The sequence below is a fragment of the Nanorana parkeri genome, unplaced genomic scaffold (genome assembly GCF_000935625.1).
Source record: "Nanorana parkeri isolate BGI_ZX_2015 unplaced genomic scaffold, ASM93562v1 scaffold753, whole genome shotgun sequence".
Classification (NCBI taxonomy): domain Eukaryota; kingdom Metazoa; phylum Chordata; class Amphibia; order Anura; family Dicroglossidae; genus Nanorana; species Nanorana parkeri.
Window position 1 is genome coordinate 794275 of NW_017307021.1, and position 14163 is coordinate 808437.

The 14163-nt window shown below is 41.5% G+C and overlaps 1 protein-coding gene across 1 annotated transcript in view; it reads left to right on the top strand.

Annotated features, from left to right (window-relative positions):
• Positions 1 to 592: 592 nt before the first annotated feature.
• LOC108793501 (tolloid-like protein 2) overlaps positions 593 to 14163 on the top strand; it is a gene marked incomplete at its 3' end in the record, with an annotated part of 42654 nt that continues 29083 nt past the window's right edge. The window contains exon 1 of the mRNA XM_018564456.1: positions 593 to 758. Coding sequence (XP_018419958.1) covers positions 593 to 758 — 166 coding nt within the window. The remainder of the gene's footprint in view (positions 759 to 14163) is intronic.

Below are 14163 nucleotides of genomic sequence, written 5' to 3' on the forward strand. Positions count from 1 at the left end.
GAGGGGTACAGGATATGAGATCAGATAGTACAGTGTGCAGGGTGTAGAGGGGTACAGGGGATCGGATCAGACAGTACAGGGTGTAGAGGGGTACAGGAGATCAGATAAGACAGCACAGTGTGCAGGGTGTAGAGGGGTACAGGATATGAGATCAGATAGTACAGTGTGCAGGGTATTAAGGGGTACAGGATATGAGATCAGACAGTGCACTGCAGGGTGTAGAGGGGTACAGTGGATCGGATCAGACAGCACAGGGTGTAGAGGGGATCGGATCAGACAGCAGAGTGCAGGGACGAGCCCCGATCGCCGGACATGTGCTGATTGGATGAAGCGGCCAGTCCCAACCCAGGACCAGGCTGAGCTCTGATCACACACATAACGAAGCCCATCAGTAATAAGTGTGCGGCGCACCGAGCCCCTGACACCGCCTCCGGGACCGCGCCCCCACCCAACACCGCCTCCTGCACCCCCTATACACCGCCTGCCTCCTCCATCCCCCCCGCACACCGAACCCGGCCGGGAGAAGTCAGCGGCGGCAGCACCTGTAGCCCAGCGGCAGCACAAAGAGCCAGCAAAGTTTTCCTGGGCAGCAATGAGCTGCGGGTCCCATGTGCGGAGTGTGTGGGCACTGACATCAGCAGGGCTCATCTTCCTATGGGCGATCCGCCTGGCTCTGGGGCACACCAACAATTTTGGCTTTGAATACTTGATGGAGGAGAGCGCAGAGGAGCCGATCTACAAGGATCCATGCAAGGCTGGTAGGTGGATGAGATCAGCCCCGATCCGCTGACATGGGAAACTTCTTGCTCATACTAGATAGCCATTGAAATGCAAATGGGTGTGCGCACACTTTGCATCTTTATTAATCTTGTCCCTGGTTGTCTGGCAACTAAGTCCTATCAAAGTGTGGTCTGCTCCTAGAGGAAATGAATCCAGGTTTTTGCGGTAGACCTAGCAATGTGGTCACTTTGCATATGTAGTAGGATTATACTAGATGACAGGCTGATGTCTATTAGGAGACCATGCATGTGGAAATCCAATCCTTCAACCTCAGTCCACCAGTGAAATCAGATGAATGTTCCTCTATTTTTCATCATCTGCTGGGAAACTGAAGAATTTGAATTGTTAAGAAACAGTGATCAGGAAATCTCATCGCAACCTATCCCATTGCTTGATGGGGGTTCCAGTTCTCAATCAATTTCTAGTTGACACTTATTCTCTCAAAGCATTCAATCTAATTCAGTTTATACAATTGATGAAAGTTTGGCAGTTAATCTTATGTTGCTTTTCTTCTTTTAATCACCTTGGTTCATATTAATGATCAAAAGTTGGTTAAGATTGCCTGTAAATTAGCACATGGATAGGAAATCCTATCACTTATCAGATCGCTCAATGAGGGATCCAGTTTTAAATCAATTTCTAGTTGATCGCACATATTCTCTTAATTGATTGTGTATGTATGTATGCATGTATGTGATATATATATATATATATATTTCAGTCCATACATTTGATGAATGTTTAGAGATTAATCAGACGCATTAGTCGTAGGTTGCTTTTCTTCTTTTGATCAGATTAACAATCAAAGGTTGTTTGAGGTTTCCTGAAAATAAAATAAAAAAGCGGTCAGATTTCCTGACTATGTACTATCTGATCGTTTGGTGGTTGCAGTCTTCAATCGATGTCTAGTTGATCGCACTTATTGTCTCAATCCGCTGAATATACACTACCTGGCCAAAAAAAAAGTCACACACTCCAATATTTTGTTGGAACACCCTTTATCTTTGATTACGGGACGCATTCACCATGGCATAGTTTTGATCAGCTTATGCAATGTCGCAACATTTATTTCCATCCAGAGTTGCATACATCTTGTAGTGATGATGGGAGACCACTGAGTAAAGTTTTCTCCAGCACATCCCAAAGATTCTCAATGGTGTTACATCCCAAAGATTCTCAATGGGGTTAAGGTCTGGGCTCTGTGGTGAGCAATCCATATGTGAAAATGATGTCTCATGCTCCCTGAATTACTCTTTCACAATTTGATGGCTCCTGACATTGTCATTTTGGAATATGCCCATGCCATGAGGGAAGAAAAAAATCCATTGATGGAAAAACGTGGTCATTCAGTATATTCAGGTATACAGCTGACCATTTTTTTGGGGGGGGGGAGGGGGGATAACATTGCTGAACCTACACCTGACTAACTGAAGCATCCCCAGATCATTAAGGTGCCCACACACCTTGCGATAATCGTACGATAATCGCGGGAAATCCCGGATCGTACGATTATTGTAAGGTGTGTGGAAGCCGTGCGACCTCTACTACTGTAAGGTCGCACGACTTTTATCTTACCAACATGTTCGAAAACCCGCCGAGAATCGTATGATTTTCGGTGGGTGTGTAGAATGTTCGTAAGATAAAAGCAAGCGCACACTGCCCGTTCGGCATTGCGGTTGTCAGAAACCCGCGACTCAGCGGGGCGGGCTTGCGATCATCGCAAGTACGATCTGCCTGTCCAAGATAGGCAGATCGTACGTTTTTTAAAAAAATTACCTTACAACCATCGCAAGACAAAAGTCTTGCGATGGTTGTAAGGTGTGTGCCCAGCCTAAAGCTGGCCATACACCCTACAATTTATCTGCAGATTTTCTGTGGTCAGATGGAAAAGGTGCAACAGATTCCTCCATCTACACTAAACTGTGTGGATGGAGTAATCTCCATCTGGGCCAATCTGTTGCACTTTTTTCATCTGACCACAGAAAATCTGCAGATAATTGTAAGGTGTGTGGGCACCTTTTAACACTGCCTGAAATCTAGGTGGTGACTTTTTCAATTTTTGGCCAGGCATTGTATTTCAGTCCATAAACTGGAAGAATGTTTGGAGGTTGATCAGAAGCATTAGTTGTAGGTTGCTTTTCTTCTTTTAATCCCTTTTGGTCATATTAACAGTCAAAAGTTGGTTGATATTGCCTGTGATTCACTGCATGTATGGCCAGCTTAAGTCTATGATTTTCTAAGACGTGAATATTGCATGCCAAAACCTTTAGGGCACAATCATAATATGTGCTGTGAGTCATTCATTTTTTTTTTCCCTGCGTCTGATCAATACCAGTCACTGTAAGGGCAAAGGGCAGATGGAAAATGATTTTTGTCTGTCTGCCCTGTTCATACCGCAATGCTTTTGTGATGTGCGGTGCATTGAGGAAAAATGCAGACCATGCACCAGAGATCACCTGATGACAGCGCCAGTCACCACAATGCAGTAGGTAGACATGAATTAAATGTCACTTTGACATTTCAATAAAGTTGTTGTTTTTTTTTTTTTAAAGGTTGTTTCACGAAAGGCACCGCTCCCACCACCATTACCAGCACACAACAGGCACCAGCCTGCATGCTAAAACTGTGCATTTTAATGTGCAGGCATGTGGCCTTAAGGGCAGAATCACACTTTCCTGTTGCATTAAGGCACATGTTACTGCTACACATTAAACAATTGTACATGTGTTAGGATGTTGCAATGCCATTTTTATTTTGAATGGCATCCCACACATGCAATGCACGTGGGTCTTGGCACATCACAACGCACAGTAATGCAGCACCGAGCATTGTGGTGCACTGAACCACAATTTAAAAAAAAAATGCTGCATGCACAATTTTATGTCTGTTCTGGTGCGTTGGCAGCCCGGTGATGCAATGCATAAGAATGGCAGAGTGCGAATGGGCCCTCGAGATTCTATACGCATCTGTGTGTTGCGGCAACAGTGTTACTGTGTTTTGTACAGAGCTTTGTGGTGCCTTTTTTTTGTTAACGGCATCCTAACGCACCCAGCCAATGCACAACAATATAACTTTGTATTAACGCACCACGATGCAGAGGTGTGAATCATCTATGTGTTGTGGTGTGTTGGGGAAAAAAAATTCTGCAGGTCATTGTGGTTCATTGCATTTTGAATGGGCTGCCTTGCCCAATGAACATTAATGCACAAAATGCTGCACGTTACATTAAGACAGCATAGCTGATACACTGGGCCCTAGGGCCAGGTTCACACGAACAATCGCAATCGTACACAAAACCACGAAGGTGGCCGTGTGGTCACAGAATCGCACACCACCACTAAGAGCGCTGCCAGTGCCATTCTTTTCTAATGGCACCCTAGTTTCTGCCCGTGCAATTGCAGCTGAAAAAAACATGCGGTTTTTGTCGCGGAAAAAGGTACATGTACCTTTCTTTTTTTTTCATCGATTACCGCATGGATATAACACCATTGAAATCAGTGGGGCCGGGCGGCAACCGCTGTGTGCAACTGCATCCGATCGCACGGTCCCAGGATCGCCCAAGTCTGTGTCTGGCCTAAATGGAAACTTTCATTTCTACTCTTCTAGCTATTAAGTAGGTATTTATTAGGGATGCACCGATACCGATACTAGTATCCATATTGGTGCAGATTCCGAGTATTTGGGCAGGTACTCGTACTCGCCCAAATGCTCCGATGCCTAGCACGAGTACTTCCGGTATCATGATTACGTACCGGAAAAACATTATCGGTACTCGTATTCGGTACCAAAATACCGATATCGGTGCATCCCTAGTATTTATAAACAATGTATTTATAAACAAGTTGAACGATATGTTGAATCTTCTTTTTTAACTTGCTCTTTTACAAAGCAAGCGTCTCCAGGCTGACCTAGTCTCTGAAAAGACAACATAACTATATCAAGAACTAGTATACAGTTAGCATTAGAAGATGAACAAAATGCAAGGTCTCCATCTCCATTCTCCAGCATGGGGTAAACTCTACAACTTCTCTTTTTGTCCTCATAATGGATGGTAAACACAATCGAAGTACTAATTGACGTAAACAGGCAAAAGATAAATGGTCCTAATCTGTCAATAATTAACTACTTCAGGTTTTTTTTTTTAGGTGTGTCTGGGTTTTATGTTTTCCTCCAAACATCCTTCATAAACAGTGACAAAGAAGTGTGACCTCATGGCATCACATGGGTGATCCATTTATTGTGCCAAATAAGAGTCTGATTGTTAAATTGTAGCTTTTAGGTTTAGACTTTCCTGATTTTTAGGTAAAATGGCTATACTGATCCTTATCGGCATCCTTGTCTTTGCATAGGGTACCATTTAAAGGACTACATATTATCCTGTTATAACATCAGCGTTGTAATAGGAATACATACTAGAGTTGTTTTTCATGGTGCAATCAAAGCTGACTTGAAAAAAAATCCTTTTTATGTAGTGAGTGCTGCCTTATGTCTGCCCATTGCTTTAGACCGCTTCCTAGAGTCTCAGTGTGCTTTATAGTTCTTTCCATGCTGCTTTTATGTAATGTAATCCTGATTTCTTAAGACTACATATCCCATGATGCATTTCTTCCAGCAAGCAATGATGATGATACAGTGTTTAGATGTTGACTTGTAGTTCAGAAGGCAGGCTCTATGAGAGATGACACAAAGTGTATATTTACATGGCTGAGTGAAATAGTGTCAGTGCATTGAGGAAGTACATGCAATGGACATATTTATTAAACCCTCATGTTTTTTTTGCATATATCTACTGCTAACAAGCAGTAGATATATGCAAAAACTTTAAACCCAGACGGAATCATATGGAGATCGGTACACAAGCTCACTCCGGTCCCCTCTCCGCTGCAAGAATGCAGAAGTGTTGTATATTACATCACTTCCGCATTCTTGTGTCACTCTCCAGCTTCAGAAGCTGATGGAGTAGATCTGTGCTTCATCAGCTTCTTCTGGGGGGTCCTAGGTGACATTAGGGGTCTTGGAGACCCCTGATGTCTCCATAAAGAGGACCTGTCACATATTTTGCTATCACATAGGGGGTTTTTATTAGCCCCCGTATGTGATATCAATAAAGTTTAGTGAAGAAAAAAAAAATTAAAGTCCCCCCCCCAAAAAAAACATTTCAAGTTACACATAAAAAAAACAATTTTTATTTTTAAAGTCCCACCCATACATGCGTCGGGGGCGCATATGTGAAAAAACAACGATTGCGCCCATTACCCCGCACATGCTACATATCTCCACGAACGTCACAATGAGAGCAATAATTCTAGGGCTATCAATCACTGATGACACTAAACTGATGAGCGGTAAAAGCTTTTAAAGTGTCGCCTATGGCCAATTTTGGGTATGGTAGTTATCTGCGATTTTCGTGGGTGCGTTCAATTTTTAAGCTTGACATGTTTGGTGTCTATTTACCCGACGTGACCCCGTCTTTTATATTTTACCAAAAAACTGGGTAATAATAAATGTTTTATAACATAATGTAAAAAAAAACTTTTTTTTTTTTCTTTTCAAAATTTTCAGTAATTTATTCCTAATTATAGTAAAAAATAAACCCCCCCCCTCCAGTGGTGATTAAATACCACCAAAAGAAAGCTCTATCTGTCCCCAAAAAATTATATAAAATTCATTTCAGTACAGCGTTGCATGACGGAATAAATGTCAGTCAAAGTACTGCAGCGCTGAATACTGAAAAAAATGGTCTGGCCAGGAAGGGGGTGTAAACACCTGGTCTTCAAGCGGTTAAGCAAGTTTACAAATGCCTAGATGGATATGGTGGAATGGAACTTATGAGAATTCAGTATAGAAATACATCTTTAGTTTTAGGCCGTAGATACCCTTTAATCACAGTTTGATTTGTAGCATGTTCCTTGTGGTGGAAATCAACGGCGTCCAGCAAGTTCTGAACCCAATATTGCCTTTCAGAAGTTCTGAAGAGCATGTGAGGTAACTGACTAATTGCTGGATTGTAATGTGAAATGGTATGGAAATAGAGTCACAAATGTTGTTGGCCTGAATGTTGAGTTTCTGTATTCAGCCCCATTCACATTTGAGCTTGAAGGTTCAAAACTCTCAACAATAAAAATCTGATTGGCTTCTATGGTGCCGGGTTACCTCTGAGCGCTCAAGTGGCTTTAGCTTTTTTTTCAGGCTGTGATGGACTACAATTTCAATACAAATTAGTAAACTAAATGTGAGATTGTAGTCCATCACAGGAGTGAGCTTAGAGCGGTGGCTACTTTACAACACACAGGGACCATGGGGAACAAATGTAGCCACCCTCCAGAAGGAAGGACAGTGTCGGCACCAATTCAGAGATGATTTGAGGATCTGCAGCGAGTGATGCACAAATAAGCTACAATTTTGTTAATCGTTCAGGTTCTTGAATATTAAGATTTAACTTTTGAGTTTAGTGTCACTTTAAATGAAATTTGATGTGTGGGCTGCTGCCTTTAGCACAGGGCTGGACAAATCCCAGGAGTCAGGTAGCCAATGCTCTTAAAAAAATAACAGCTGGCACCTAATTTCTGAGGTCTCTAGTTGTCAATGGAGCTGACTCCTAACAAAAAAATAAATATCCTGCTGGCTGTTGAATTGGACAGCCTGCCTCCTGAATTACATATTTGCCTACCCCTGCTTTAGTACCCAACTGCTTTTTTTTTCATTTACCTTTTTGATCAAGCTTTTATGTGTTGCATATTTTATTCATGGATATATTTTCCGTAATGTGTAACACCTACAGGTATGTATTACCTCTCAGAGGTCACAATACTACCCCTGACAATGTCTCCGTTTTCTTTGAAGAACAGAGACCTCCATGTTCAGGTATTATGTAGGGTCAGAACCTACTCCTTGGGAAGCTGGTATAGAGAAAACACAATCATGGAACTCCTGGTGACTTTGCAATTCTTGGCCATATTCACAAATGTCTGGCACAAAACAACCTCTCATCTTGCGACTTGCTACAGAATTGTGGTATGAGAAGAGACCGAAGAACTGCTTCTTCTTGCCTGCAGCAGACTGATCACACCATCTCAGCCTTGCCAAAGTTGTTGGACTAAAGCTTAAATGGAGTGTCTGCACTGCTGATGGCGGGTCATAACCCACCGCCCAGCTTCATGATTGGGAAAGAAGCAGGCTCCATGCTCCCTCGACACTTGGATGTTCCTGTATCGGAGGTAAGTATCAGACCATTTGAGTACTCGTCCAAAAACTCTGTATAGGCACAAATACTAGTAGAGGTGCATCCCCAGTTAATAGTTAAGGTACTTGAATGCATTTTTAAGATTTAACTCCTGTGTTTAGTGTTACTTTATTTATTGCAGTTCTTGGAGTGTTCTAGTGGTTTTAGCTGTGTGAAGATAGGTCACCAACAGTCCAAAGTGCAAAGAAAATATTGTTTGTTGCATATAATTCACATTTGACAAACTGTTAAAATTGCCAATGTTTCAGGGCCGCACAGGGTCCCTTCTTCACAGTGAAGGGCATGTAACACTGCTTCTATAGAAGTATTAAAAATGTGTTTCCCTTTTTTTCCAACTTGGGCTTTAACTGCCTCGCGGCCGGAAAGACGCGACATTTAAAAACAGGCAGCGATGCCCATTAACATACAAGGGATCACTTGTATAAGCTTCCGGGCATAAAGAGGACCTGTCCCTTATTTTGCTACGAGGGGGGTTTCTTATCTCATAGCAATAAAGTTAAGTGAAAAAAAAGAAAAACATAGGGAAAAAAATTTAAGTTTCCAAAAACAAAAGTTAAAGTTAGACATAAAAAAGAATTTAAAAAAACAATTTTTTTAAAAAAAGTCCCCACCCATACATACACGCAGGTGTGCATACCTGCGAAAACGACAATTGCGCCCATTACGCCGCACATGTCGCAGTGAGAGCAATAATTTTAGGGCCATCAATCGCTGATAACACTAAACTGATGAGCGGTAAAAGCTTTTAAAGCGTCGCCTATGGTCAATTTTGGGTATGGTAGTTTTTTTGCGATTTCGCAGGCGCGCGCAATTTTTAAGCTTGACATATTTGGTGTCTATTTGCCAGACGTGACCATCTTTTATATTTTACCAAAATAATTGGATAATAATTGTTTCCTAACATAATGCAACCTTAGTTTTTTTTCAAAATTTTACCTAAATATAGCAAAAAAATTAAACTCGCAGTGATGATTAAATACCACCAAAAGAAAGCTCTATCTGCCCCCAAAAAATAGTATGAAATCAATTTCACTACAGCGTTGCATGACGGAATAAATGTCAGTCAAAGTACTGCAGTGCTGAAAAATGGCCTGGCCAGGAAGGGGGTCTAAACACCTGGTCTTCAAGTGGTTAAAGCTTATCTACAACCAAAACATTTTTTTTGTTTTTTTTGTCAGTGGGTCTCTATTTGCAGACGACATTCTATTGTCCCTTCACATTACCTTGCCTAATCTGTTGGAAACATTGGAGTTGTTTGCCAACATCTCAGGACTGAGGGTAAATACCACAAAATCTTTGGCATTGAATGTGCAGCTTTCTTCTTCTACTATGTTACATTTGCAACAAAATTTTTCTTTTTTACCTGGACACCTTCCCTCCCTTATTTGGGGATCAACCTGGTTTCATCCTACACCTCTCTTTTTACCAAGCGAATTACACTGGGCTTCTTCGTCAGCTTAAACAACTCCTTTCTTCCCGTAAAAATTTCTGGATTTCCTGGATAGTTAGACTTAATGCAATAAAGATGACCTTTTTACCTAAATTGTTGTATGTCTTCACGGTTCTGCCGGTCAGAGTGCCAGGTTTCATCTTCTAAATTTTTCAGAGGGATGCCCTACAATTTATTTATGGGGGTCCTCTCGTCTGAGAGTTGCTGAAAAGGTTCTCTTGAGCTCGAAGCTGCAAGGGGGCATGTGTGTTCACAACTTGAGCAAATTTTGTGGGTCCTCCTGGATGTAGTAGACTTATCATCCTGTAATGGTGTTCAACCTTCTCTGGCTCCCCCCTCCAACTGCCCCTCGGGTTTAAGCCCAATCATTTCCCATACCCTAAAGATTTGGGACTCGGCTAAATATTCCGGTCACCTGCTTTCTCCTCATCTCCCTATTCTATCTTTACTGCGATGCCCATTATTTCCTCCTGGTATGGATGATCCAGAGGGTTCTCGGGTTGGACAAAGACAGGTCTCTGTCTACTCCCTTCTCACTGATGGGAGAGTTTGCTCATTCGCCCAGCTTAAAGAGTCCCACAATTTACTGCATTTTGAAATTTTTCTATCCCTATAACTACGTACTTATGTGCTCTCCTTACTTCACTCTCATCCCCCTCTCTATTCTCTTACTCTTTTTGAACAGCGACGTCGCAGAGATCCCCAGGCCTGATTACCTTGATACAACAATCCCTGTCCAACTTTTTTCTAGAGGAGAGACGCTATATCAGGCTATATGGGCAGAAGAAATTGGAACAACCGCCACGGAGGAGGATTGGTTTGCGATTTTTGGCAGGGCATTACCTCTTCCTCTAGAAATATCCTGGGGTTGGAAAATACCTATGCTTTGGTCAACAAGGTTGTGGGGTGTGAGCTCAAGGAAATTCCTTGAGAAGCATTGTTGCACAAACCGATACTGCACGTGATGAAGCGACAAGTATTGGTCACCCATATGTTTGTGGTGAAGAAACAAACTATAGCCCGATCGTGGAGGTCTCCTGCCCTGAGTTTTCTGGAAGTTAAGCTGACTGCTATTGCTGCTGATGCTTCTAAGAAGTTTTAGCGGATCTGGAGCTCGTGGAGCTCTTATGCAGGCCCCCAACATTTTGACCCAGCATTAGTGTCCCCTTAGCCCTACCTCACAGTGGGTATATGGATGGCATACATTTTATTTTATTTTTCTTCGGAGTTCCTCGCATGGCATCTTGGCTTCAATTTCTTTTCTTCTCTCCTTTTACTTTGCTGTTTCCTTTCCTGCTTGCTCTTACTTTCTCCTTCTAGTTTCCCTCACGTAGCCATAGACATTTTAGGACTTTGAATATACCCGTTTTTTGGGGACTTGCGTCACCTGTACCAGGGCAAGGATGAAGTAGGATTGATTTTTTTTTTTTTTATTCCCAGAGTTTCCCCCACTGTTTTTAGGTTCCTGGTTTGCAACGGAATCCTTGAGTCTCAGTGTGGTGGGGAATTCTAAGCCATGGTCTGAACCTTAATCCAGCTATATGCTGTACTGTATGTTTCCTACCAGAGTTTATTAACTATGTATTGTGTATCCCATACTTTAGTTATGAAAAAGGAGCCGCCGCTGTGTCGGTTAGCGCTTGTATGAATCCTGACGATGTTTTGTGTATTTTGAAAATTAATAAAAAATGTATGGAAGAAAAATTGTCAGTGGAACAGCTGTCTCCCATTTGAAGTTTGGACTGTACTATTGTTCCAATGACAACTGTAAATTGTACTGTTGCAGGCTGCTTTTCATGTTTGTAAACATATATTGAATGGGTATGAGACAAAACGGGTGAAAAAGTTCATTGAGTCTTTTATTATGCAATCATAATGGCCTTTCCATTCAAATTGGTAATGGGTCTGCGTTTTGGTCAGGGAGGTTGTCCATCACAGTAAAGGGCCAATGGGCATGATTGGGAGGAGCAGTGGTGGGGCAGAGATAAAATTTCACATGCAAAGGTGAAGTCTGAATATAGCTTGAACTACTTTATATTTAAGGGTCTTATTTTGGTTTTCATTGAATCTCTGCTTATGTGCACTGATTTTGTAATAGTTTGAGCCTAGGAAATAAATGTAATGCTGCATTTTAAAGGTTTATCAAGTATGAACAGTTTTTAGAAACATGCCTATATCTATGTGAGCTCTGAACTCTTACCCTTCCCCTTATACCCTTCTAATATTTACCAAGTCTTTTTGTTCTTTACTTTGGACAAATTATTAATAGAATATTGCTGCATGACCAAAGTAAGCTTATTGATAATATCGTTGCAAAATTTGTCTTGATATGTATTCAGATAATATTAAAACATTGTTCACATTTGCTGAAGTGAAAGAAATTCAGCATACTAGACCATTTCATGTCCTATTCATAATATGTGTATATATTGTGGCAGCAGGCAGATGGTGATGCCTGGGTATAGCCAGGATGGCAGATTTGTATGGCCCAGTTTCAGGTGTAGTGCTGAGGTTCTTACTCTAGGGGGGAAGTGTTGAAAGTGCTGGAGGCTTAGAAGTAAGAAGCCCAGCTGAAGAAAGCTGGCTCATTAGGGCCTCCATAAGATACCCCAGCCTTCTAAGTAAGTGGTCCCACCTGGGAGACAGAGGAGGTCTCTGTGCAGGGGTCTGGAGGGCTCCACCCTGGAACCAGCCTGTGTGGCAAGCTGGTGTGGTGAGGACCAGCCTGTGTGACTGTGAGAGAAACTGTTGGGATTAGTCTTGGAAACAAAGAGGACCAGTGGGTCAAAGAGGCAAAACGCTGAAGGTAGAAGCCAAGAAGCTTTATCTGTGTTTTCGTTGCCAGTCCTGTGGGTACTTTGTTTAAAAACCCCTACAAGGGTAAACCTGTGTGGACTTTTCAGTTTGAGTCAAAAAAAGTGGGCAAAGAAGCCCTTAAAAAGAAATTATGTTTCCCTAATGCGCTACCACTTGAAGCAAGTTCTCAGTGTGTGTGTGTGTGTGTGAAGCCGAAATTCTTTAAAAAAAATAAAGCCATTAATAGTTTGTATTAAATCAAGAAACTTTTTAGAAAGTGCTGTAAAAGTAAAGAAATAAATCAATATTTGGTGTGACTACCCTATGTCTTTTGCCACCAGCAGATCTTCATGAACTACATTTTTATTGTAACTTGGTCACAGCAGATTGCAATTTTACAGAGCTGTGCAGGCCTATTTTGTCAAGGCATTGTTTGAGAATGCCATCAGTTTTGAGTAAATTACCAACTCCATGTGCAAAAATGCAGCCTGTAGCCTCCTCCATTCTTCACTGTTGCCTCCATTCATCCATATTATCTTCTCGAGCCTTTCAATTAAAATTCTGCTTCTGTTTACAGCCAAATAGTTCAAAATTTGACTCATCGGTCAAAAACACTTGTTGCTTTTTTCTTCCATTCAGTTCAAGGTCACAGCCATCAGAATAACTTGACAATTGGTTGGATCGCTGCCTGCAGGGGTAGGATGCTAGGCATACAAAAAATAATGCAAGCCAACTCAGGGGCGGCCCCTGCCAGTGGCCGAAACCCCGTTTTGGAACAGCCCACCCAGCTTTTTGCTGAGCGGCTAGGAGATAGGACCTAGATACTGTTTCTGAGCCCACCCTATGTTTCACATGGCTTTGAGACATCCCAGTGGTCAAGTTGTTCTGATGGCTGTGTCCCTCAACATAGGCTTTTTTGTACTCCCCATAAAATCCTTTTCTCTGTTTTCATTGAAGGACACAGCACCCATCCTGTTGTGGGGGGTATGGTGTTTGCCATTGTTCTGTGTACTGCTTGCTACTTAGTGGATTGTTGCAGACTGGGGGTTTGGCCACCAGGAGGGGCTGCTCCGGGGTTGAGTTGTTGTTCTTGGGGTGTGTTTTTTTAATTTTTATGCCTAGCCTCTTCTGCTGGAGGTGAAATAGCCAATAGTCCTTCAATGGATGCAGAGAAAAGGATTTTACGGTGAGTACAAAAATCCTATTTGTTCACCGTAGTTTTGTGTGTAGGCAAGTTATTTGGCTTTGTTTCCACCTTGAAGGAATAGCATTTTTTTTTCAATAAAATTGTATTTAATTTTCAACTTTTAACACATAGCAAAGATAAGAGTATTAATATTGAGTTACATACATATTGCGCATCACCGTACATCCATTAACATCCTTAAAGAGGAATAGCATTTTAATGGCAACACTTCCATCTCAGTGGTTTCTGCCAATTCTGAGTTGATAGTGGTGTTAGTTGTCTGGTTTTGAAGGGAAGTAAGCTTTATGAGTTGTCTGCATTTGACATCTAGAAACTCCTGCCTGCCGTGCAATTTCACTTTTATAAGACCTTGCTGATGCACAGAATTTATTTTAGCGGATAGGCAGTCTTGATTATCCTGCAGGTATGTAAAGCTACTGAACCACCATAGCCGCTGACACTCTTTTTACATAGTCCCAGTAAACATTTATCAGATATTTTGTTATTACTAATAGAGGTGCACCGAAATGGAATTTTTAAAACCGAAACGAAACCGAAATAAAAAAAAATGTCAGGCCGAAACCGATACCGAAAATGTTTTTTATTTTTATTTTTTCAATTTTTTTCAATATTTTTATAAACTTTTAAAATGTTTTATATTTATTTTTATTCATTTTTTTATTAAATATTTTTATTTTTTACTTTTAG